This window comes from Neolamprologus multifasciatus, chromosome 20 (genome assembly GCF_963576455.1).
Source record: "Neolamprologus multifasciatus chromosome 20, fNeoMul1.2, whole genome shotgun sequence".
NCBI lineage: Eukaryota > Metazoa > Chordata > Actinopteri > Cichliformes > Cichlidae > Neolamprologus > Neolamprologus multifasciatus.
In genome coordinates this window covers 1,261,261-1,286,309 of record NC_140458.1, presented here as the reverse complement: position 1 = coordinate 1,286,309, position 25,049 = coordinate 1,261,261, and the positions used below count along the sequence as shown (strand labels likewise).

Here is a 25,049-nt window from a genome sequence, read left to right as displayed (position 1 = left end):
AGAAGAAATAAGATAAAATCAGTTAAACTACAGATTCTAGTGTAACCACAGTCAAGCAGAGTTCATCCTGCTTCCAGAGACAATAACCACCAGCAGCCACAATAAAAAATAAAGCTAATAAAAGAACAACAGTATATTCACTTTGTTGTGTTTTCATGAGATAAGCACGCCTTTGATTGGTTGCTCTAACAGGACGCCTGACATGCGTAATACAATTTCACCCACCAATTTGTTGACTTGATTTCTGCAGTCACAGCTGCTCGTATTCAAAAGCTTTAGCAAGAAACTCACTTTCAGGACCCTGAAGATGCAAGTTAGTAATTAATCAGTTCAGTTTGTATTCATTAGTGTAGCTGAACTTAAAGGCTCATATTCTCTCTCTTCTGTCCTTTGATTCTGATTAGTGCTCCAAAAAAAGAAAGGGAAGAAGAAGAAGATAATAACTCTCATTTCATGGATCCATCCATTAACTTCCATTTTTCCATTTCAGGTTTTAGGAGCTTTGATCGATCTGGTCTAAAATATCATAATTCAAAAATAATTTTAAATAATTTTTTAAAAATCTCAAATATTTACCCAATCTGTAAGGCTTCCCTCTCTAATGGACCAGTGTACCGGCAAACAAACATCTCTTATTGAACTAAAGAGGAAGCTTTTATACTGAGCTCGTGCTTTTGTGATTCAGCCATTAGCAGCATTCATGGATATAAGGAATATAAATATATACAGTTTTAAATATAAAAGAAGAGGTTTAAAACTATCAAAGATCAAATAACACAAATATTTAATGGTGAATTAATTATTTGTTTAAGATAGTTGAGTCCAAATAATTCAGAACATTTTTCATTGATGGTCTTACAATCAAAGCAGCACCAGAGAGACAAGAAAAGCAGAAGATGGGAGACAGAGAGGATGGAGAGGTAAAAATAGGGGACTGGGGGGGGGGGGGGGGGCATTGAGGTAAAGAGGAAGGGAGGGGCAGGAGGTATACAGAGAGAGAGAGAGGGAGAGAGAGAGACTACAATAAAAAGGCTGATGTCATCTCTGTGAAGCAGCCAATCTGAGCGCAGCAGAGAGGGAAGGAGGGAGGGAGACGAGGCAGAGCTCAGAAGGGTGTGTTTTCTGTACCACTGCAGCATCAGTGCAAAAAAAGAGAGGAGGAGAAGGCACGAGTCGGTGGACTGGACCGAGAAACAATACAGAGACAGAAGAAGAGACACGGAGAGGAGCCTGAGAGGAGAAACATCGAGAGGAGACACCTGCAGAGGTAGGACTGACACTGAAGCATCCCCAGGTTCTGCTGGTGTCTGGGTTTCATCCATGCATGTGTGTGTCTGTGTGTCAGTGGGTTGGAGATCAGGGCTGGAGGCTCTAACAGTGTCTTACATAATAGGAAGGCAGGTGCTGTGTGAGCGAGTGTTTGTGTGTCACTGTACATACATGTGTGGGTGTTGGTGCGCACTTCCTCCCGTCTGTGATTCCACCTTTTGACTCAAACATGCTCGGGTCAGTAAATGTTCACTGGTGATGTTTGTGCGGAGGGAAATCCATCTGTAGGGAGCGTCTGACCTGATTCAGCTTTTTAATATCTGATAAATCATCTGCGGCCGTGTGTTTTTATGAATATTGAATGAAATGCTGCACTATACCACATTATCGTGTTAAATTATTCACTGCTGTTCTGTAGCACGCTTCCTTTCATGCTAAAAGTCTCTGCCAGGAATGATTTAGTCGGATCTTCATATATCCAAACAAGAACTGCAATTCCCATCTTGTGTCCATGCCAGCTCCCAGGCTGCTGTCCACCCATGGCCTGGTGCTGAACGGTGCTGTTTCCAGGATAACTTTGGTTTGTCCAGTTAGCGGTCCAAAACCAAGAACATATTCAGTTTATCAGCATTTATGACCAAGAAACCTGTAAAAGCTTCGATGTTCAGAAGCTCTATTCTCTAAAGTGTTTCCTGTAGCTCAACTTCTCTCTGAATTGGGGAATAAAATGCAGGAAGAGAAAGCTTTGTAGCTCCTGCTCACTGCTGTGTTTGTCCTTTGCTTCTGTTTACTCTGGAATTCCTCTTTTTTCTCATGGCAACATCATTTAGGCCTCTTTGTCATTCTTCGCCTGCATTGTGGAGTTTTCTCACTGTGATCGCTCAGGCACTTAAAATCAGGCCAGAACCTGAGAGCAGGAATAAGAGAGAGGAGGTGGAAGGAGAGCTGAAGGAGGGGAAGTTGATAAGGTGCAGAGTTTGAGTGAGACGGGAGGTGAAGGATTTAGCCCAGAAGAGCCTGAATCTGAAAAGAGCAGAGGAAATGAGAGGATGTGGAAGGTGAGAGGGAGCCTGGACTGGGATGAGAGGAGGAGGAGGAGGAGGAGGGATATTTAGGGCTGAGTGGCGTAGGAGGATTTTTAGCCCTTTTCTCTTTCTCCCCTCCCCAGATCTTTGGCAGCAGTCAAATTGACTGAAACCATCTGCCTGCATTTTTTATTCAGGCTTTTGTACTTACAGTAGACTACCTCCAGACAGCCACATGAAAAATATGCATCATGAAAGCAGCGCTCTGCACAGCCCTGTTCTCGAGAAATGACTGCAATAATTAACAAATGATGTTTTCAACCTTTACTGTTCTTTGAACAAACATATCCATCTTTGGTTTTTGTTGCCACTAACATGAGAAAGTAGTTTCCCACTGTTTCGCTGCACGTCTTCTTTAAAAGACTCTGAGCTGATCCGTTTCTGTGGTTTTGAAAGTCGACTGTTTCCTGCCTCAGACTCAGTTCAACAGTTCGGGCGTCTTCTGTCATGTTTGGTGGAGATGAAGCAGCAGCGCCGACACATTTCAGACTGAGCTCACTTCCAGCTCTGCGTCTGTTTTTTGTCCTCGTGAATGAGTTTGAACTGATTAGAGTCTTTCTGCCAGGAATTCCCTTAAACAGACTCGTGTCTGTGCAGCGCCTCACAGACGGATCGCTGAATTTTTAATGATATTAAGTTGTGCAGATGATGAAGTTTCTCTATTTCATAATCAGACCAAACCTCCCCGTCTTTTCTTCTGAAAGCCTTTCTGAGATTTTTGTTTTTACGCGCAATTAAATACATTAAATTAAATTAAATAACGTATAAAATAAAAATTAAGTACATATATATTGTTGAAATTAGGAGTAGCTCTTTTTAATTACACTGACTATCACTGTCCTCTTTATTTGTCTTAATGTCGACAACATTTATGAAACTAAGCGAACGATATCTGCAGAACATTTATTTTATTTTATTTTTTACAGAAAAACGCCAAAATTAAACCCTGTGTGCGCCGCTGGTGACGTGGTGATTAAATCAGAGGTCTCCAACCTTTTTTGTGCCACGGACCGGTTTATGCCCCACAATATTTTCATGGACCGGCCTTTAAGGTGTCGCGGATAAATACAACAAAATAAAACTTATTTATTCATAACACACGTGAAAAGACCCAGGAAAACCGAGTTAACGATCAAAACGATAACAAAATAACGCTGAAAACCGATAAAAACCCTGAAAATGACACATTTCACACCTGAGCCTCAACTCTCACGGACCGGTACCGGTCCGAGGCCCGGGGGTTGGGGACCGCTGGATTAAATCACTTCTTCATCAATATATTTCTGTGTCTTTGTTTTTCTATCATCCAAAAATGTTGACACTTTAAAGTCTTTAATATAGTTTTCTATAATGACACCAATGTTGCAGAGAGCCAGCTGATAAGAAATGACATGAAGCTGACAGCAGTTAAAGCGAGTGCTGGGCGCTCGGTGCTGCCCAACAATGTGAATGTTTGAGCTTCAGCACTGAGCCTCCTGTGTGAGTCTTATTCATCAGACGGAGCAAAACTCCTGACACACCTGATACAGTCAAAAGCATTTGAAATTATTCAGACAGCCTCTATCTGATCAACCTGGATTCTTATGACACAAAATGATGACGTGTTTATTCATCTACATTTACAAGATCAATGTACTAATGAGAGGTTATAAAAAGGGCAAAGATATAACAAGTGGCATAAATGTGGCACATCTGTAAACATCTGTCACAGTTTCCAGGCTGGGAGCAAACATTTACCGAAGCGTTGATCCAGACGCGCGATCTTTGGAGTGTTTGAGGTAAAATGATATCATCGGTTTTACAGATATGGGTAAAGACTCTTCACACATCAAAAAATGAAACTTTACGCAACATTTCTGAAAATAATATCAACATAAACTCTGTGGCAGTTTCTCCTCAACTTTTTGTGACTTTTTATAAATAAATATTTTCACATAAATATTCTCCATTAATCGTTTCCTGACGTCCCGAGCAGCATTTAGCAGCTCTGCCTGCAGAACATGTCAGAGGACTGATGCGGCTGTTTAGCAGAGGCTGTTTAAAGCTGCTTCAAAGCGTCTCTGACTGAAGTTGTTACTGAGAGTAATTCTGGGCCCAGTAAGCAGCCAGAGGCGCCCTCGGGCAAGCCTCAGTGTCTACATCCCTACGTTAGCATGCAGACTGGGAGCACAGCCTGAATCTGGTCTATCAAGTCGATCAGAGAATGAGAAGTTTGGACTAAAAGGTTTCAGCCGCAGGTTCGCAGGTCAGATGGAGGTCTGGGTTCAGAAAATGAGATTAGTCTGAATTTAGCTCTTTCTCAGTTCCTCTGTCTGTCTTTGCTCTGAGCACCGTCTGTAATTCTCTTTGTGGCATTTCTCATCCATCTTCATCCATCGCTCTCACGCCCCCGCTCCCTCCCCTCGAAACATCTTTCCTCTCTTTTGACCTTTCGTTCTTCCACATCGCCTTTTTTCCATTTTACCCTCAACAAATGAGGTCTTTGTGTTTAGAAATTAAGGAATGCCCTTAACACCCCCCTCCCATCTTTTCCTCCTTCCTTTTTCGAGTGTGTGTGGAGATTGGGTGGGGGGTGCGTCCATTAGCCCGGATTAGAGCCTGTAGGCAGGTTTTAACAGCCCCTCTGTGTTTGGGGCTTTAATCTCTTCAGAAGCAGCTAATCTGACTTCACTGGCTTTAACACACACACACTCACACACACACACACACTCACACACACACACTCACACACACACACACACTCACACACACACACACACACACACACACACACACACACACACACACACACAGTGGAGTAAATGAGTTTTTGTGGGCAGTGTCGCTGATCCATGACAAGAGTCCATTCATGACCACCAGCACAGAGACTATCAGACAAATATCAGACAAACAATATAATCAGTGACTCGGTGGACCAAAGGTCACATGACATACAGTCTCCTGACCAGAAGACGAGCAATACGAGACATAAATCTGACGCTTCTCATCAACCAGCAAAACTGGTTTGATCAAAGGATATTTTTAACATATATTTCCTGTCGTGTATCTTCTGTGGTGATGGTGCATGATGGTGCATGATGGTGCATGATGGTGCATGATGGTGCATGATGGTGCATGATGGTGCATGATGGTGCCTGAGCCTCAGACTGCACACGCATCACTAAACATTTGTTTTTTCTAATGTCAGAGCTTTAAATGGTCACAAAGAACAAACATCCATTTGTGTTCAAAACTTCTCTTTAAAAAGTGAAACTTGAGTTTGAGGAAGCGTAAAGTTTGACTCATACAAAGCTGATAGAGTCTGAGAACAGGACGCCTCCTTTTTTGGTTTTCAGCGTCTCAAATTGTTGAATTTACAGCTTTTCATTTTTTTATTTGATAATAAACTGAATATTTGGGAGATTTAGGGGGAAAAGGTTTAAAAACATCACTTTTTCAGTTTTCTAAAAAGGTTTTCTAAAAGAAATAATAAAATCCCCAAATAGTCTAATCAAAAATAGAAGAAAAACTCGAGAGGTCTAAAACGTGTTTATTTGTCCGTTCTCGAGCTCAGACTCTGTCCTGTGTTCGTTTTGCTCACAGATGTTTCACTAAAACAAAGCCAGTAAACACTGATCAGTCACACCTGCTGTGACCTCCACCGCAAAAACGAGGAAAAGCTAATATTCATATCTGTGGTTTGCTAATGCTGGTGTGGAGAGAGATTTTATAGACCACAGTGACCTACAGCAAATAAAGAGAAGTGAGGTCGTCGGCCACTTTTTGCTGCTCCGCTTTTTTTCTGCTTAACGTCCTTCTTACTTGTTCCAAGTGAAACGTTTGGATCGTTCCAAAGATAAATATGTTCAGTGAGGATAAACTGAGCCGTCATATCTTCTTCATTTCCCTGGAATTCACTGTTAGATGGTTTCAGTCACTAACATGATGGAGAAATGTCTGACTGGTTTATCCTTAACTAAAAGTTCATCTTTGTGGCACGCACATGTTATCTTTGTCTGATTTTTCTGATATTTGACAGAAAGCTGACTAATTAAATAATCAAGAAAATAATACGTGATGAAAATAATCCTCATGTCTGATTAAATCTCGGCGTCCGTGTCGTCCCACAGCTGCAGAATTATCTCGTTTAATCCACGATTATCTTTGCATAATTAAATAATTTAATCCTGTTGCACCTCCAGTCGCCGAGTACTCGAAATAAAGCTTTTCAGTTTAAGAGATGAGCGCTCAGCAAGAGCAAATATGTTTCTCGATACTTTAGCATGTTCGGCATTATTTCAGCTCCTGCTGCTTTTCTTTTATCTCCTCATACCTGCAGCGAATTCCCGACGGCAGAACTTTTTCCTGAGCTCACCATCTGTTACCTTATTTGTGCTATATTTGTGGAAGTGTGTGTGTGTGTGTGTGTGTGTGTGTGTGTGTGTGTGTGTGTGTGTGTGTGTGTGTGTGTGTGTGTGTGTGTGGGCACTTTAAGAACCTGCACAAAAGGAGGGAAAAAACTAGACGGCTGCTTTAACACTGCAGACCACTCGTGTTGAGCAGAGGAGACGCGAGTGGGAACTGAGACAATGGAAAGAGAAACTGTGTGTGTGTCTGTGCGTGTGTGTGTGTGTGTGTGTGTGTGTGTGTGACTGAGAGAGAGAGAGAGAGGGGTGAGTTGAGGCGATGTAGGGAGTGGCACCGGAGAGAAAGCGAGGGAGAGGTGTGGAGGGATGGAGTGGGGGATGGGAGAAAAGAAGGCGGGGCAGTGTTGGGGGATGGGAAAAGAGGAAATATTGCTGTGTGCTGCTGGAGTCAGGGGGTTACCATGGTGATGGGAGAATGACGGAAGGGGATGGGAAAGACTGCCAATACACACACACACACACACACACACACACACAAGCGCGCGCACAAACCAAATTGACATTTTTCTCTCTGATTAAATAAAGAGATTTACGTCAAATCTCTTTTTAATTTAAAGCTTCCTTCCTGCATGCTCAGGGTGGGGCGAGCAGAGACCAACGGTGCTGCAGAGGGAGGAAGAAGAGGAGAAGATGAAGACCGAGGCTCTGAGAGGAGATGTAGAAATGCGATCTCCCACCTGGGAGGGGTGTAGCTGGGAGCCGGAGAGATGTGACAGTAGACGCTGATAAGTTAAAGTTATTAACTTACTGGCACATCAGTAAAGTTCAGCTGGACTCAAAAAGAAGCAAATATTAAATAATTGTGAACCAAACAGTGTTAAACTCACTTTTACTGTCTGTGTGCAAACAGGCGGTAACTTCTGTGACTCGCTGCTGTTTTCACACATGATCTGCATCCCTGACAGACGTGTTGGGGAGTCACATGATCCAGTGTGCAGCGCTCGCTGCAGGCTCCTTATCTGTTTTGCCTGATGTGTAAAAACAGCACGTGTGTAATTTAATGACAGAAGCTCTTAAAACGTCGCACCAGCGTTAGACTCTTAGCACCGCCTTTGCCGTCCTTGCATCTATAATGACTCTGATGAACCTGCTAATTCACTCGCTTGCCAAATGAACAGCTAATGTAATTTCGTTTAATTTTAATTTCATAATGAAGTTTTTATTTGAACCAAGTGGCTAATAATCAAGTGAAGGTTGGAGCCAAACCCAGACTAAGAGCTTACAGACATCCTTCATCGTTCGTGTTCTGTGTGACTTCATCTCCGCGCTTCAAACAAATTCACCTTTGTCTCGTCGATCCTCCCGAGCACCTGCTGGCTGTGACCTCACACCTCGCACATCAAGAGGACGCGGTTATTATGTTGAGACAAAATCAAAGCCCGCCGTAGCGCCTTTTACCTGCCAGGAGGCATTAGGTGTGATGTGTCTGCGGCTGCTGTGAGTCTGAGCTCTCAGTGGATCATCGGCCGTGAAGAAGAAAGATCCAGAGTCAGAACAGCCGCTGGCTCGCTGTGGTGGGAGTGGGTGGGAGTGCGTGGGAGGATGTGGTGGAAACAAGAGAGGATGTGTGTGGGACCACTGATGATAATGTGTGTTGGTGAGAACGTTTAAGTGGAGCTCATCTCCATAATGTGGATTCATTTTCTGTGTCGCCTCGGGCCTCACGAAGTTTTACAGCCATGCTTTCGATCTTTACACTCAAACCTCTGTGATGTCAGTCGTTGCTGGGATTCATATTTTCATGTATACATGAACTCACTGCTTCCCTGAGCTCCACAGCGCTACTTTCAGCTCGTTTTTTCAGCTCAGTCTTCTCGCTGTTTTGGCCACAGGCAGCCGTGTCCAACGATAAACCAGGTACGCTACCTGTACAGCAGACGGACGCCGCGCGGGACTAGCCTGTGGGAGCATTAGCAGCTAAAGACTCGAGCTGGTGGTTCGATACGCTCGCTCCTCCTGAACCAGCTACTGTGCGTCACGCTGCTGTGATGGAGAGCATGAGTTACTGAGTCAGCTCTGTCAGGTCTCATAAACTTGTGAAGCACCTGCCGGCATCACACACTGTTGGGAAGGAGAACATTTTAACCCAATTCCCGCCGCTTCCTAACCCGAACATGGAAGTTTATAAAGTCCGATTCGATCTGAAATCCAAGTAATGAATCCTCCAATGAAAACGAAGCGAGGAAAACATGAAGGTCCGAGGTCGACGTGAAACATGCAATCAGACGCTGACGTTACCTAAAGTCCTGGAGCATGTGAGGATCTGTGCTGGTGGCGGTCACAGCTGTAGCTCGGTGAGCTGATGATGTCGCTGAGGCGTTTCCTCTGTCGGCCATGTTTTTATCGCCTCTTTCTAGAATGAAACCAGAGAAGAAGCGGGAGAGCGGTCTTTGCTGATCTCACAGCTCTGCAGGGTTTAATGCTGTCAGCTAAGTGTGCCCGTCACACGCGTGATACATGATCATGTGAGGTATTGATTGGCGTCACAGCTGAGGCTCTTAATTGTGTTACTGAGCCGAGGACCGAGAGCGCACGCCGCCGATTGCATGTTTTAATCCAGGATGTGTGAAAATGATTCGATCAGATTAATCAGTGAGGTTGTTTAACATCCGTCACCCGGACGACCTGTTTCGTGTTAACATGTTTCACACTTCTTCTCTTAAACACATGAACAGCACTGCTGCCTCCTCTTCTCTTCTTCTCTTTCTTTACAGTGTTTGTTGGCGGCATCACTGCCACCACTTACTTTAATTTGGGTGGAGGCAGTGATAGATGTGTGGCCGTGGGTGTTGTATATACCGCCCCGAGCGCTCTGTCACACTGTGGCCTCTCACAGCTGGCGCCACTCACCCCTCGGCTAAACCTAATGGACTCCAGCGGGGCCGGGAAGCCACCCAGCGCGGGAGCCGTTGTTTATCCAGGAGCATACCGTCACTAATGAGCAATTTATTTGTGCCTGTGTCGCTTCGTTTGCCTTCGTGGAGAGAAACGCAAATCGTAAACAAACGTGCCGGCTTTGTGTCTGCGGAGTGTGTGCGTGGGAGGGTGGGTCGTTGGAGGAGGGCGGGGGTAATCCAGAGGTGACTAAACAATGTCACACCAATAAGAGCTCATTTGAATGTGAAAAGGTTCGGGCTGAGCTCCGGGACCGACTCCCCACATCCCATCTGAAAGGCAAATACACAGAAATATCACAATGGAGCTCAGTGACAGACGCACATGTCTTCAGATGGTTCGTCAATGAAGTGATTCGTCGGAAATAATCAGGAACTTTTGATAACCAGCTTTTCATTCAACAAACAAACATTCGCTGCTTTTTCTGCCTCTGCAGGACAACAAGCCGTGTTTCAGGACTGACAGCCTGGTGTGTCTAACATTTGTTTAGTGAAATACTCAAAAATATGTTTATACTCTCGCCTGTAACCCTGTTTTCGGGTGGGCTGCCCAATTCTGAGGAGATGTTTGTTTTCCCTTTAAGTCTGAAACGTCTCGTTCCAGAAACATGAAGCAGTTATTCATGAAAATCCACTAACGTTGCAAAGAGGACTGTTTTCTATCTACATCAGGAGTCTCAAACTCCAGACCTCGAGTGTCCTGCAGGTTTACGATCTCACCCCGGGTCAACACACCTGAATCTCATGACCAGTTCATTCCCAGGCCTCTGGAGAACTTCAGACATGACGTATCGAGGACACATCTAAAACCTGCAGGACTCCGGCCCTCTTGGCCTGGAGTTCAACTCCCCTGATCTACATCTACTGGTACTACCTGAAGGACGCTCAGCCAAGGTGGACGTTCACGTCGTGCCACAGACGGGGGCTGGGCAGCACGCTGATACTGTCGACACTAAAGAAAATATTACGTTTGTAGTTTTTTGAGGGGCAGGGTCGTGATCTGAACATTTCTCTTTCTGATTGTTTTTTTTTCAGGTTTTATTCTTTGTTATTATTGTTGAATTTATTTATTTGATTAAAATCAGGAGGAGGCAGAAATCACCTTTTGTAAACATCAGCCTTCGTTTTAAATGCTTCACCTCAGCCCGTGAGACATGATGAAAAATAGTGCCAGGGTTACAAATTATACTAAAAAATAATTGGTTCATATGAACTTTGACCTTTGAGCTCTGCACAGTCAGCAAAGTTGGTGGGATTTCTCCTTGGGGATCAAGATGAAGGCACTCCATCAGAGCCTGGGCTGACAGACGGAGCCTGGCTAAAATATTTCACCCAGAAATCACAACATTGTTTTTCCAAAGCCTACGGTGTCTCCGTTAGCGGGGGGTGGATGCTTCTGCCTTTGCTGCAGCGTCGTCCTTTCATGGTGGAGGCTGATAAGGCAGGAGAGCTTTCATGGTGAAGCATCGCCTGGAGCCGTTTTACAGGCATGTCGCTAGAAAGAGGAGCCACACAAACAGAATGGCAGAACAAAAGTAATGAAGGAGGAAAAGCTGCAAACAGAGAGGAAAAACAAAGAGTGGGAGGCCTGTCAGCGGAGGAGCTTTGTAGTAGGTCAGAAACTGATTGTTGAGTTATTCATCTCTCCACTTCCACGGGGAAATCCCAGTCTGCTTAGACGTGGACACAAAGACAGCTTAACACTGACGTGTGTGTGTGTGTGTGTGTGTGTGTGTGTGTGTGTGTGTGTGTGTGTGTGTGTGAGGTCATCCCTGTAAATTACAGAGCTGATGGTGACATCATCTGTGCATCATAAAGCTGACAGCAGCTGAGTCCTGACTGACAGGAGAAAAAACACTTCATGTTTCACATTTCAGAAATCATTTAAACACTTGGGTTCAGTTTTTTCTGCTCTTGGATCTGTATGATGTCATAGACAGGGGACAACCCTAATATGGTCTGGCACAGAGCCAATCAGAACGAAGTGATCTGAAAGGGGGAGGAGCTACAACAGCTCTGAGGATGACCTGAGCGAGGCCTGCTATAAGACTGATTAATGTGATTAATGTGAACTGTGACTCAGAGCTACAGAGTAAAAATATGCAGCTGGAAACAGACATAGAAAAACAGTTTAGTTTAGTCACTGATGCTGATTTGAATCTGTTTCGCTGTCACCACACACAGTATGAAACATATCAAGAAAATGAAGCCAGTGGAGATGGGCCTTAAATTTGGTCTGCAGGCCTCAGGTGGTGTTACCTGTGGCTGTGAGCTCAGGAAACACTGACCTGATGAGTTTGAGGTCTGAGTCGCTCTTTCTGGCTCTTATTAAAGTTTGCTCGGTCAGACCCGGCCGTCCTCGTCCCATCAGTTTGTTGCTTGTTTTAAAAAAGATGGTGGAGGTGAAAACAACGACTCCTGGGCAGATCCCCATCTACTAAACAGCTCGTGGAACTGAGGGAACATCTATAGATGAGAACCAGGAGTGTGTTTGGAGGTCCTGCTCCTGAAAGTCCGATACTTACTCCAGATGTTTTTATGAGCCTTTACTGACAGGAGAGTGAAGCAGACTGAGAAACAAGGAGTGAGCAGAGGTAGCTCCTAACATTTTTTTTCTTTTCTTTTGTTTTAATTTGTTGTAATTTTCAGCAAATCTGTTTGAGCTCTGCATGTTGGGAAAGAGAAATGACCTCTCTGCTCACTCAGTCACAAAGGGTTTTGTGGAAGTGCCTGCCACACTCGGGGCTCATCGTCTACCGAAGGACATTTGCACTTGAGTACTTTGTGTCTGGTTGCATGTGAAGAAACTTTACAAATCTGTAATCTGTTAAGCTGCTTGGAGAAGAGCCAAAGCCTCTTCACGAGAAATGTTGAGTCACTGCGGTTCAGAGGAATAAACCCACACACTGACTGTCACATCTGCTCTGCACCAACATCTGAAGATCAGATTAAACTAAAGTCATCAGATGACCTTTTTGCACTTATTGAATTAAAAAATGACTTGTTGTTGTCACAGACGGCCATTACAGGAAGAGAGCAGTACAGAAATGTCAATTAGGAAAGAGTTTATTTTAAATTAAACAAGCAATTTAAAATGTTTCTTAATTTATGGTGTGTGCAGTCAGTACTGTCAATGCTGAAGGCAATGGGATTTAGTGCAAGACAATAAACCAAGGAGCAAACAAAGTCCAAAAGAGGAGCTCAAAGAAGAGCTCTAAGGACTTTTCTAGAGCACTGGATGCTGGGCTCAGGTGTTACCAGTGATGCTGAGTGTTAAAAAGCCACGCCTCCTCTCGCCTCCTGTCACACAGACAAGAGGAAAGAAGAGCGAGTCATAAAAAGCGATCTTCTTAAAGTAAAGCCAGCTCCAAATGTTGGCTTTGACTCTACTAAAGTAGCTTCGATTGAAAATTCAAAATAAACTTTCTTTATCTTATACAGAGCCTCAGTTCATCCTCTTTCTGAAACAAGCCCTTTTAGCTCCTCCCCCTTAGAGTCAAATTTCTTCTGATTGGATACAACACGTTAAAAGTAAGAGGCCTGAAGAGCAGGCGGGTCCACTGTGCCTGAGAGGACCACATATCAAACTTCAGCTGTACAGTTATAACATGCGAGTCTATGGGACGGACTCACAGCTGGAGTCTGCCTCCAGTGGCTGTTAAAGGAACTGCAGCTTGAATTTGGTGCGATTCATTTTTTCAGTCTTCAGGTTTCCTCTCAGATGCTAACAGGAAGTTTACCCACACTTTGACAAATAACTATGACAGAAGAATCTAAGGATTCAAAGTGCTTTGTAGCGTTTTGTGATGTGTGTGGAGTTTTAGAGTCTGCTGTGGACGTTTCAAAAAAATGCAGTTTTTGGTTCCTGACATTGACGTTTGTGTTGATGCTGTTACACCAGGTTTAGATTAAATTATGGAAAGTTCGTATGCTGATTATTTTTTTCATTCTTCATTCAAGATAGTGATCCTTACCAGGGCTGGACCATATCATACCGTTCACGGTAATACCGGTGTAATGTTGGGCAACGATAAGAAAATGAAATATGGCGATAGAATATGGGTAAAACGCGCATGTGCAGTGCCTTTGTTTACATACGCACATGGCAGAAACGGAGAACGAGAAGGGTGAAAGCGGATCGTTGAATGAAACAGATGAACCAGAACTGGTTTGTAAAATGCTGCAGCTTCACTGGTGTGGAACTGGTTTAGCTTTCGTCCGTCAGATACACAACAAAGCACTATTTTTGGTAGCGCATGCTAGCGGGCCGTCGTTATTACCGTGTTGTTTGGAAAATACGGCACTTAAAATCAATGCTTTGATTTCTCTGAAAGTCGACAGAGCCCCTTATAATCCCGTGTGCCTTATGTATGAACTCTGGTTGTGTTTACTGACCTTGAAACAATTTTACTTAGTTTTACCGCTTGATGGATTGTCGGAGCATTACGGCTATCGTAGGCGGAGCCTCGCGGAGTGATAGTACTGTGCTTCAACATAATATTACCGTATTGTGTGTGTATAACCTCTTTTTAAGTTTTGTGGATGTTATACATGGTTATGCTGAGGATATGTCGGCCAGTTTCCAAAATGCCTTTTGGTTAAACTGTCAGCAAAGAATTTGCATTTGCACTGTTAATTTTTATATAACTTTAATGCAGATAACAAACAGCTGCTTGTTTAAGTGAAAATACATTGATTTTTTTTTTTTTGTTTTGCACTAATAAACAAAACTAATTTTCAAATGTAAATTGTGATAAATATTTTTGGTCATATCGCCCTGCTCTCTACCTCACCTCTACAAGTTAACATTTCCTGCAAAGCAGATTTGTTCATTAACAGCTTTCTTTGTAATCCGGGCGGCATTATGCTTCATTAAAAACATATTTGCTTTTGCACATGAACAGTATATAAATGTCATTTCTGATACATATTATCCCCCCTGCCATTCACACAGAGACGCCGACAGCAGCATGTTTAACTCAGTGGTGCTTCATTAAAATGACACTTCATCACATATTCATGAGGACTGATGTGAAGGACATCAGCAGCTCGATCTGCAGACTGTCGCACACACTTAGCAGAGTTCACCTATAGACTGTCTGCTCTGTGTGTGTGTGTGTGTGTGTGTGTGTGTGTGTGTGTGTGTGTGTGGATGGAGTAGTAAATGTGAGATGTGTAATGAATAATGAATTTAGGGTGAATTTAGGTCATGCGGGCGAATAGGAGGGACAACATGGGAATAGCTCTTTCTTTCCTCATCTCCGTGTACCTGTCTGTGTGTGTGTGTGTGTGTGCGTGTGTGTGTGTGTGTGTGTGTGTGTGTGTGTGTTTCGTGCAGACTAAAAGGGAAGTACCCTCCCTCTCCTCCCAGCATTTGCTTAATCTCTCCATCCTCACGTCCCAGTTCTTTCCTCCAGATCGGAATCTATCAATGAATTAATTTCTCGCTCTGTCGCTCTCCATCCGTCCACCTGCATCGCCGCCCTTTGACTCTCCGATCCCCTCCCACCTCCCCACAGACTGCTCCACCTGCACCCGCCCTGTCTCCCCTCCTCCCCTCAGGCTTCCCTGTGGACAGGGGGGTCCACCTGCCTCTGCCTTCTGAAGCCCTTCAGGTTCTCTGGGATGGCTCAGGACCCTGAAGAAGCCGAGGGGGGCGCAGAGAGGAAATTGGTACAGTATGTTTAATATTAACCGGCACAGAACGGACACATGGCTGCCCACAGGGCATGAACTGCCTCTTTACTGCGGTCTGCGAGATTAACAGCAGCTATTAAAATGTCCTGTTTGGGCTTTCAGTCATTAAACGTTTTTATTCTTGAGAGTGAGCACTCAGCTGACAACCCAACACTCAGACTGGGGTAATGTCTGTAACATATGTAAGACTATAGGAAGAATATACAGAGACCAGCAGCTCTCTATTTATTTATTGCTGCTGTGTCCACGTTGCTGCTGCAACAATGTGAATTTCCCAACACTGCAACTAATAAACGTCTCTTAAATCAAAGAAAATGTCCATCCCAGTTTGTGAGAGCTCCACGTCAGAAGAAAACTTTAACACTTTTAGTTTTCTGTGGAAAAAACAGCAAATAATTAAATTTTGGGAGCTTAATTTTTGCTTTATCACCATAAAATCTGCAGACTCCCCTCATGTCTGCAGCTGATATACAGTTGTGATAAAATGTGTGGGATGTTGTGTTTTCTTAAATCTAAGACTGCGCCGTGAACACGCAGGGCGCCGAAACTTGCAGCACTAATCAGATCTGAAACTCTTCCTCCTCACCCTTCCTCTCTAAATCCTAAATGGACTTCCTGTGCTCTCACGGCTGAACGTCTGATTTAATTCGAGTGGTCATAATGTGTCAAATTTCCAGGATAACAAAGAATCGGTGAGAGGCGAACAACGCGGTGCGTTTAATGTCATTGTGCACCGGCAACAGCAACTCAACGAGCTTCCTGTGAGCAGAGGTCAAGCAGCTCTAAGCTGCAGCCTCAATAAAGACTCAGAGTGTGAAGGAGGCGACCCTCCATCAGCCTTTAGATTAAGACTTGATTCATTAACGAGCTCCGCCCCCTCCTTAAGTCAGCAGGAGCTCCATGAATATTTAAATGAAGAAAGTCTCTGTGGACGATCGTCGATTTCTATTTTTTTAAATCTCCATGCTGAGGACGAGGCTGCTGTTATTAAAGGAAGTGGAGCATGCTGGGATGTTTCCTTCACCCGTCATTTATTACGTCTGTTTCATTTTTCTGTCTGAGCTCGTTACATCATTAGACCCCCCCCCACCCCCCATCAGTGACAAAATGACAAACACAAACACAAACGCACACGCGCACACACACACACACACACACCTTCTGTCCCGCTGTGCCATTTGGCTCATGTATTTTGAAAATACGCCCGGCAGGTAACAGCAGCAGCCCGACAGCCGGGAGCAGGTGTGTGTTTGTGTGTGTGTGTGTGTGTTTAAGTGACCGTGACGCAGGGCAGATGTGAGTGTGTGAGTGTGTAATCATGAGTGATAACAATGAAAAAGGAGAAGAATGAGAGTCTGACAGTCATAGGAACTGAACATGTCTGTGTCCTCTCTGTGTTTGTGGAGACGCTCAGAAAGACAGCGTGTGTGTGTTTGTGTGTGTGCTGGGGACAGGTTGTGTAATTATGAGATGTTGGAGGGGGTCTACATTAGCCAGCTGTCACTCCTCGCCCCTCACCCCATGTGTGTGCTTAAAGAGAAGCCTCGGAGACGGGCCTCGGCGGAGGACTGCTGGTGGTTACACTCACAGATTGATAAGTTATGACACCTCCTGTAACCTCCTCTGCCCCCCCCTGTCTGTTTCTCACTCCGCTGTGTCAGCGTGGAGTCGGTGCAGTCGGAGCATCTTTAAGCTGCTGCGACATCACACCAGCCAAAAAGTCAGGATATAAAAAGTTGTATTTCCATAATTGTCCACTGAGGGAGTGAATGATGGAGGAGAATCGTCCAGACTCAGGACATGTTCATCTGCAACATGTCATCCATCAGTGCAATTAGATACTGAAGGCAACACTGGCTCTAGATTCGATTCTGTGTATTCATCATTCAGCTCTCTGGTGAAAATGACATTTCATCTGCGCGTTGGAGTGACATGAACTCTCGGACAAATTACTGTCTTCTTATGACTCCAGGTTGTTATTTACAGTTAGTTTTTCTAACTTCCTGTCTTTTAAAAAATTACATAAAGTTGTGTAAAGACTGACTTTATATTGAACGCATCTCTGTACTGTGTCAAAGGGATATTAAGTCAGGTTAGGAGGCTGTACTTTAGTGTTAAAGTGAATCAGGAAAGTTATAAGAACCTATTTGCATTAATAATCCTGGTTAAAGGCGGAGCCTCCTGAACAAATATGAAACATACCCAAAGATAAAATGCTGCCCCCGGTGGTGAAAGCCTTACGAAGCTTTACAAAATGCTTGTTTGGGATTTGTCCTGTTAGCAGACAAACAAACTTATTCGTGCAAATGCAAAAACTGCATAATGAGCTTTTTTGGCAGCTTCTGTTTCACTGGAGCTCACATGATACCAAATAAATCAGGAGCATTTACAGGTCATTTCCTTAGAGGCATGAATGGTTTGGAGGAAACACTGTTTTGGGCTTCAGGATGAAAACCTGTCACAGATGTTTGGTTCGTTCGAGGGATCTCCCTCAGTTTCTTTCATTTTTTGCTCGATCAAAGTATTCCCATACAAGGAGCCGCAGCCTGATTTCAGCTTTGAAGTGGCACAATCGGCTATTTTTAGACTGGCTGTTAGTTTCAGCTGATCAGCTCACAGAGGAGGAGAGCGTAATCCCCAACTTCAAGCACAAACAAGAATGTGGCCAAACTCGTAGCGCTGAGGGTTCTTCATGTAGCAGTGAGATGATGAAACAAAGCCTGATCCATCTGTGTCTGCTTTCACCCCCCGACACTCCTGCTGTCACGGGTCAGTGTTCAGTCACCAGGCAGGGACAAAGGAGGAGATGTTGAGATGAATGGAAGTGCGGCGAGTGTGGCAGAAACACACACACACACTCAATCTCTCTTTGTAATGTCATTAGTGGAGAAGCTGCTTCCTGCTGCTTTGATCTGATCTTGACTTTATCGAGATGACCCGGCCGATCGTCTGTTCTTCATCTCAGATTTTTGTGGATTCTGCACTAAATTCAAACCCAAAGTGAATTTAAATCTTAGAATTTATTATCGACGTCACAGATGTGCCGTGGATTCATGTGATGTGTTTTTTAGGTCAAACTTTCCCCCCTGGAATTCATTAATATTTGTCTTCTGTTGATTTATGTTTGGTCAAATTAACCATGTCTTTGCTTCTCTCCCCTCCCCTCCCCTCCCCTCCTCCCCTCTTCTTCTCCTCCCCTCTTATCCCTCTTTGTTCTCGGGGTCACCCCCCCCCACAGGCAGCTCCAGAAGACGTGTTTGTGGAGCTGACGGAGCGAGGAGCGAGCCTCACTCACAGTTGGACTGTAAAGGAAACAAACACACCCACCAACTTACTGCTGTTTACTCCTCTCAGCTCTCCCTCAGCTCCGGGCGGTCCCTGGAGTGTGTCTGCCTTGGTGTGCGTGGGTGTGTGTGTGTGTTTCTTTATGTGTTGATGAGTGTGTGGGTGTCTTGCATCACTTTTGATGGGACATTGAAAGATGTGTGTGTCACAGAGTCGGTGGATGGGCTGTAGGGGGATGTGCTCCCCCGCCCTCCCGCTGGTCCTCCTCCTCCTGCTCCCTCTGTCCTTCCTCTCCTCCACGCCTCCGTTTGCTCAGGGAGCCATCCACATCCCCGAAAGCTGTGAGTAATCACTCCTCCACTGCACACATCGCACACTGGAAACACTGGGAAGTGTTTGTTTCATTTCCAGTAAATATTTCCAAACCATTTCTTCGGAATTAACAGGGCTGGGAAGTATGAGGGAGTATTTCCACATTTAGCTTCTCTAATCATATCATTACTCTTTGAAATTAAGTATCAGGTCAGTAGATTTCTGCTGTAGCCACCAACTTTAATTATTTCATAGGCATCAGGGGAGGAGTCTAAACGAGCCTCTGATGCAGTGCTGTGGAGAAGAACCAGAACTATAGATTTATTTTTTCTTTAGCCTTTGTCAAGATGTAACGTTCAACATTTGATGCGTTTTGTTGAAATGTTCGCAGAGACGTCAGGTCAGTTCACATGTCGCTCACAAGAACAGTTACTTCAAGACACTTTATGTCATGTTCGTGTACCGGCAGGCAAGGAGAGAAGGACCCAAAATGCAGGTTTCAGTGAGGCGAAGTAGAACTCAAAGTAACCGCTTTATTAGCAGGAGGCGGGAAAAAGCGGACCAACTAAACTGGGAAAATACAAACTAACAGGCAGATACACGGAAAACAGAGTACAGAATGAAGGTGAGTAGACATTAACGATGTGACAGAGAACAAAGGTAACACAGGGCTAATATACACACGGCAGTAATCAAGGGATGACGCACAGGAGGGGAACACACCTGGGAGAAATCACAGCTGACGAGACAGGGGAATAGCAAACCGAACACACTGACACCAGACACAAACCTCCAAAGTAAAACAGGAAACCAGAAACAACTTACGAGGAGGCAGAAGACGCTGCACTTAATCTAGAATAATAATCAACACTATAGAAACATGCCAAAATATAAAGAACTGAAGAAGCTGGGTCAGAATGGCCCAGAACCGTGACACTTTTAGACTCTAAAGACCCCACAGTATCCTGTGAAGATCAACCCCTCCCCATACGATCAGCACATTGTGACAGTGGGAAGGAAAAACTCCTTTTTAACAGGAAGAAACTTCCTGTAGAACAATCAGTTGTGGAGTGAGGGGTGACAGAAAAGAAGAACGAGAAGAGAGAGAAAAAGAAAGCACAGGAGACGTCGTCTGTGAGATCATCGAGCTCTGCAGCAGCCACAGACTCTCCTTCAGGGTTGTCTCCTCGAGCACCTCTGGACCAAAGCTCATTCTGACCACTGTGACTTCACCACAGACCTCAAAAAGCTGTTCGCCTTTCAGGCATCTGAGGAAAAACCTTTGATGGAACTGAGCAGAAACGTGTGCTGATCGGGCCATTTAAAGGTGGATCCAGTAAAGTTACAGTAAAGTTCAGTAAAGCTCTTCATTTTCTCTGGTGCTGTTTATTCCTGTCACATATGCAACTTTCAAACACATCTCAGCACAAATATAGATCCAAACAATCAGGTTAAAATAACCTCTGGTCCTGGGGGTAAAGGTCAAAGGTCAGCAGGCTTATCCACACTCCTAGAGGAGGGGAGGGGAAGCGGGAGTCAGAGGAGGAATCAGGTTCAGTCTGACCTTCGGTAAACGACCTTCTTTCTGGGTGTGGCAGGAGAGGAAGAAGAGAAGGATAGGAGGAGGAGAACGATGGGGGAGGTGGAGAGAGGGGAGGGGGGGAGGAAAAGGAGACACGGGGAAGGAAAAATAAGGAGATGGATGTAAAGTGACCTGAGACGCCAGTGTGTCTGAGTCAGAAAACCAAGAAGGAAGATAAAATCCCTCAGATGTTGTCACTGTTAATAAAGATCATGTTAATGAGCAGATCTGGTCCTGCTCGGGGAACAGCATGAAGAATGTGCCAGCATGTGTTTGTTCAGTCTGTAAACGTGTCTGTTTCTGCTCTCCTTTCACTGCTTCCTGTGGACACAGATACAAAAGACAACAGTAAGTGATTTTCTTTGTCGCTGTAATGAGGAAATGTGTGTCTGCAGCTCTGACGTGAGCGGTGCTTCGTCGGTAGAAACCTGCTCCGGACGTCTGTTTGTATGGCTGCTGACTGTCTCGCACCTGCTCACCTGCACTTTTCCTGTTTTTGACTTGTTAAATGTGTCAAAGCAGAACATCTCTGCATCGCTCCACACAGACACTAAGGAAGAGATTGTCTATATTAGCTCATTTAAAACTGATTTAATGTTATTTTGAGTATTTTCCTGAAACAGATGTACGGATATTTGGAGGGTTGAAACTGCCACATTAGTCATTTCATTGTATTTCTGTATAGTTCTTGTGCAAAAGTCTTGGACCACTTTTCATTTCTCTGTATTTCTTGGATTAGGTGCAGAAATTTAATGAAATGTGCAAACATACATAGAAATGAACATGACAGAGTTTGTACAGCTCCAACGAACCTGAGCAGATGTTTGTCATGAGCAGCTTTATTTCCAGCACAAACTGAACTCTGTCTTTCAGTATGTTCAGTTCTCCACAAGCACAGGTTGACCAAAGTGTTGTACATGGTAAAAAAAAAAAAAAAAAAAAGCAAACACACACGAACAAAACAAAAACTCAGTCATGACTTAAAGCTGGTGAGTAACAGTGTGTTCAGACGGGTTTGAAGATGTTGAGTGTTGGAGGGATGCTAATTTGAAGAAAGTTGCCCAAAGTTTGGGCGCAGCAGTCACAAAGGTCTCCTCTGTGTTTTAGCTTCCAGGGACGATCAGAAGCTACTTATCAGCTGACCTGAGACTCGTTTATCTACAAAATATTTTATTTAAATGTACAATGTCACAAAATATCAGAATCTTTTTAATTTTTGCTGTTATTATAGGATGTTTATCTTTTTTTATTTTTGAAACCACCCACGTCACTCCATTATATGATGGTCATAGAATTACAGTTGATATTAACTATTTATCCAAACTTCAAGCAGTTGTAGACAAATAGGCAAACAAACCTATACAGGAAGTTGATTTCAGCTCTCGGACTAAAAAGTCTTAATGCCTGATCTTATGAGACTTACCAGGACATAATGCAGGCTTCTGGGGCTGATGTGGGTGAGCGGACTCGCCCAGCCTGACTGCCTGATGTCCAGTGTCTCCCCTCTCCATCGTGGCTCCTGTTAACCACCATGGTTTTAGAGGACCTGCCAGAACTAAGAATGATGAGCTTCAGTCAGTCCTTCTAGATGTGTCTCTGTCTGTATGCCCTACTTTACCTGTACTCTGCAAATTTCATTACTGCGTGTGTGTGTGTGTGTGTGTGTGTGTGTGTGTGTGTGTGTGTGTGTCTTCAGTATTTCAGCCTCCAGTGCTGACAGAGATGCCAAAATCACACACAGTGTTTTCTCTAGAAGACTTCAATCTGGCCTGTGAGGCCACCGGGAACCCGACACCCACGTACGTACACCTGTGTGTGTGTGTGTGTGTGTGTGTGTGTGTGTGCTGACATGGCAATAAATGTCCTCATAATAACAAAAACAAAATGATCTCTCAGCTGTTTCCCTCCCCGAGCTCGTCCCTCTCTCCACTCCCTGCTTCTCTCGGGGACAGACTGTTAAAAGTAATAATAACAGCTGTAAATGTTGCACTTCCTCATATTTTTGTATTTATGTATTTCAGCCTCAATCAAAAAGATCAAAATTTGAAACATGAACCTGTTTCAGGCTTTGATCCAAAGATAAAGACTCGCTGCTTTCTAATGAAAATGTAGATCCTTAAAAGTAGCTCACAAATAAATAGAAGCAACTGTCTGTTTTCTTTATTGTGTAATTTCAGGTTTGTTTCTGTGACAAACTGTTGATGTGCTGACAGCCGTTCTCCCCTCTGCTCATAGATTCCGTTGGCTGAAAGATGGCGAGTTGTTCGGATCAGAGACTGAAGGATCCGGAACGCTGAGAGGCGACAATTCTTCCCTGGATATGTTAGAGGGTGAATACCGCTGCTACGCCTCCAACAGTCTGGGGACCGCCATGACACAAACCGTCAAAGTCAACGTAGAGCGTGAGTCACAAACTTACTGTAGGCACACAAAGGCCGTCAGTGTGCTCTGAGGTTCACACCTGCTGATGCACAGATGTCACACGATCATATAAAATCACACACACACACTTCAGTGAGTCAGTGAGGTTGATCGGGGCCACCTGCTCGCTCATCTCAAGTTGCCACGGCAACCATTTCCCGGAGACAGTGCTGTGACGTCACTCAGTAGAGAGGATGTACGGTGGGTGTGGAGGATGAAGCCGATGGCTGCGGTCAGCGTGCACACAGATGAAATATTATACTGTATTGGCTCTTTCTGCCTCTCACCTCCGCCGTGGTTTTGATTGCAATTCAGTTCTTTGAGATTTTATTTCCTCTGCTTTGTTGTGAGATTTACTTCCATAATTTGTTGTTTTTTTACCTCACAGTTTATCGACACTGATTGAACATTGCTGTGTGACCTCCAGAGAACCATTGTTCTCAATTAATTTGGGAAACTTCAATGTTTACAATCAGCTCAGCCAGCGTTTGTAAAGGTTTTGATGACTAAACGTCAGTTTACACAGGCAGCATGTGATCGAGGTATTTTATTTACCCAAAGCACCATCAGAAAGCTGCTTTTAGCAAATAAAACTTTTAAACAATGTTTCAGAGCAAAATAAGTAACTGGCTGATGAAACCTGAGAATATGAGATTCAAGTTAATCATGTGACCCAAAACAGATGATGTCACTCTGTGTCCACATGATTGTAAATATGCAGCTATTGTTTCAGCTCCTCTTAATTACAAATGAACCCTGGCATTGTTTTATATCATTTAGGCATTTAAAGTCTATTATCCTGTGGAGTGTATCTTTACAGACACTTCACAGAACTGTATCTTCTTCCTTCGTTGTATTTTATTATTTTGCGTCACTATTTCTTCATTGTTACCTGCACAAGTATGAACTTGTATGCTGCTGCTTTGTGTTTCAGCTCAGCCAGTTCTCATGAAACAACAAGTCGAGCGAGCGCAAGGACTCGTGGGACAGAGTATGGTCCTGTCCTGCAACCCTCCAAAAAGCTCGCCTCCTCCCAGCATCCACTGGATGAACATAAGTGAGTGTGCCGATCTGTTTCCTGTCCCGTCCGTCAGCTGCCAGCCTCTGTGACACACAGACTCGTTATGTCCACTCTGCCTCCATTTTTCTATGACTGACCTTCTCTGCCTTTTAAATTATCAGCTTATTGAGGCTGCGGTGCAACAAAGCGAGGTGCTTGTTGTGCATTTTAAGAGCAAACGAACCAATTTAATTTCACACTGACATGAAAAACATTTTCACCTCCCACTGCAGTTCCCATGCTTTGAACTTTATTTCCCACCTACGTTAAACTGTCCCCGTCCCTCAGATTTGATGCACATCACTCGGAGTGAGAGAGTGACGATCGGCCTGGACGGGAAGCTGTACTTCGCGAACCTCATGAGGAGTGACAGCAAAGAGGACTACATCTGCCACGCCCAGTACAGAGAGGCCAGGACTATTCTACCTGCCACGGCTGTCTCCCTCTCTGTCAAGCCGAGTGAGCGCACACACAACGCAGCGCACACACAACGCAGCGCACACACAACGCAGCGCACACACAACGCAGCGCACACACAAACTGCAAAGTGTTAAATGTAGAGATAAGAGAAAAAGTGAGTGAGAGCATCACACTGTGTGTGTGCGGACCATGATCACACTCTGTGTGAGGTAACATCAGCCAGAACAGTGAGGATGCATAAAACTGTCCTGCAGTGTCTGTTGTTAATGATGTCATGCAGGCTACACTGTAACACAACTCAGACACCAGCGTTTGTTCCACTGAGTATCGCTATGATGACACGTATATGCTCAGTGACCAGATCACAGTCGACTAATCAGTCCTGCCCTGTAGGCTGTTTGTCTTCATTTATTGTTGCAATAATCAGCATGACCGTGATGATCAAGCTTCACAGTTTCCGTGTCCTGATTTCTTCACATCCTCCAGGTAACAGCGTGGCTCACGGAGGAAAACCCGAGTTCTTCCATCACAGGAACCACTCCCAGATATCAGCCCTGAAGGGGAACAGCGTCACCCTGGAATGTTTACCCAGAGGCCTGTAAGCATCTCAGTGTGTGT

The 25,049-nt window shown here is 44.4% G+C and overlaps 1 protein-coding gene across 3 annotated transcripts in view; it reads left to right on the top strand.

Annotated features, from left to right (window-relative positions):
* Positions 1–1,039: 1,039 nt before the first annotated feature.
* The window catches only part of LOC146493996 (neural cell adhesion molecule L1.1-like), a 47,441-nt gene continuing 23,431 nt past the window's right edge, over positions 1,040–25,049 (top strand). For 2 of the 3 annotated variants that reach the window (XM_085146631.1, XM_085146630.1), the window contains exons 1-8: positions 1,040–1,267; positions 18,590–18,977; positions 20,864–20,878; positions 22,227–22,329; positions 22,766–22,932; positions 23,886–24,008; positions 24,300–24,470; positions 24,918–25,029. In XM_085146631.1, the coding sequence (XP_085002757.1) occupies positions 18,833–18,977; positions 20,864–20,878; positions 22,227–22,329; positions 22,766–22,932; positions 23,886–24,008; positions 24,300–24,470; positions 24,918–25,029 (836 nt within the window). In that variant the 5' untranslated portion in view covers positions 1,040–1,267; positions 18,590–18,832. The remainder of the gene's footprint in view (positions 1,268–18,589; positions 18,978–20,863; positions 20,879–22,226; positions 22,330–22,765; positions 22,933–23,885; positions 24,009–24,299; positions 24,471–24,917; positions 25,030–25,049) is intronic. The other variant, XM_085146632.1, reaches the window with a different exon arrangement.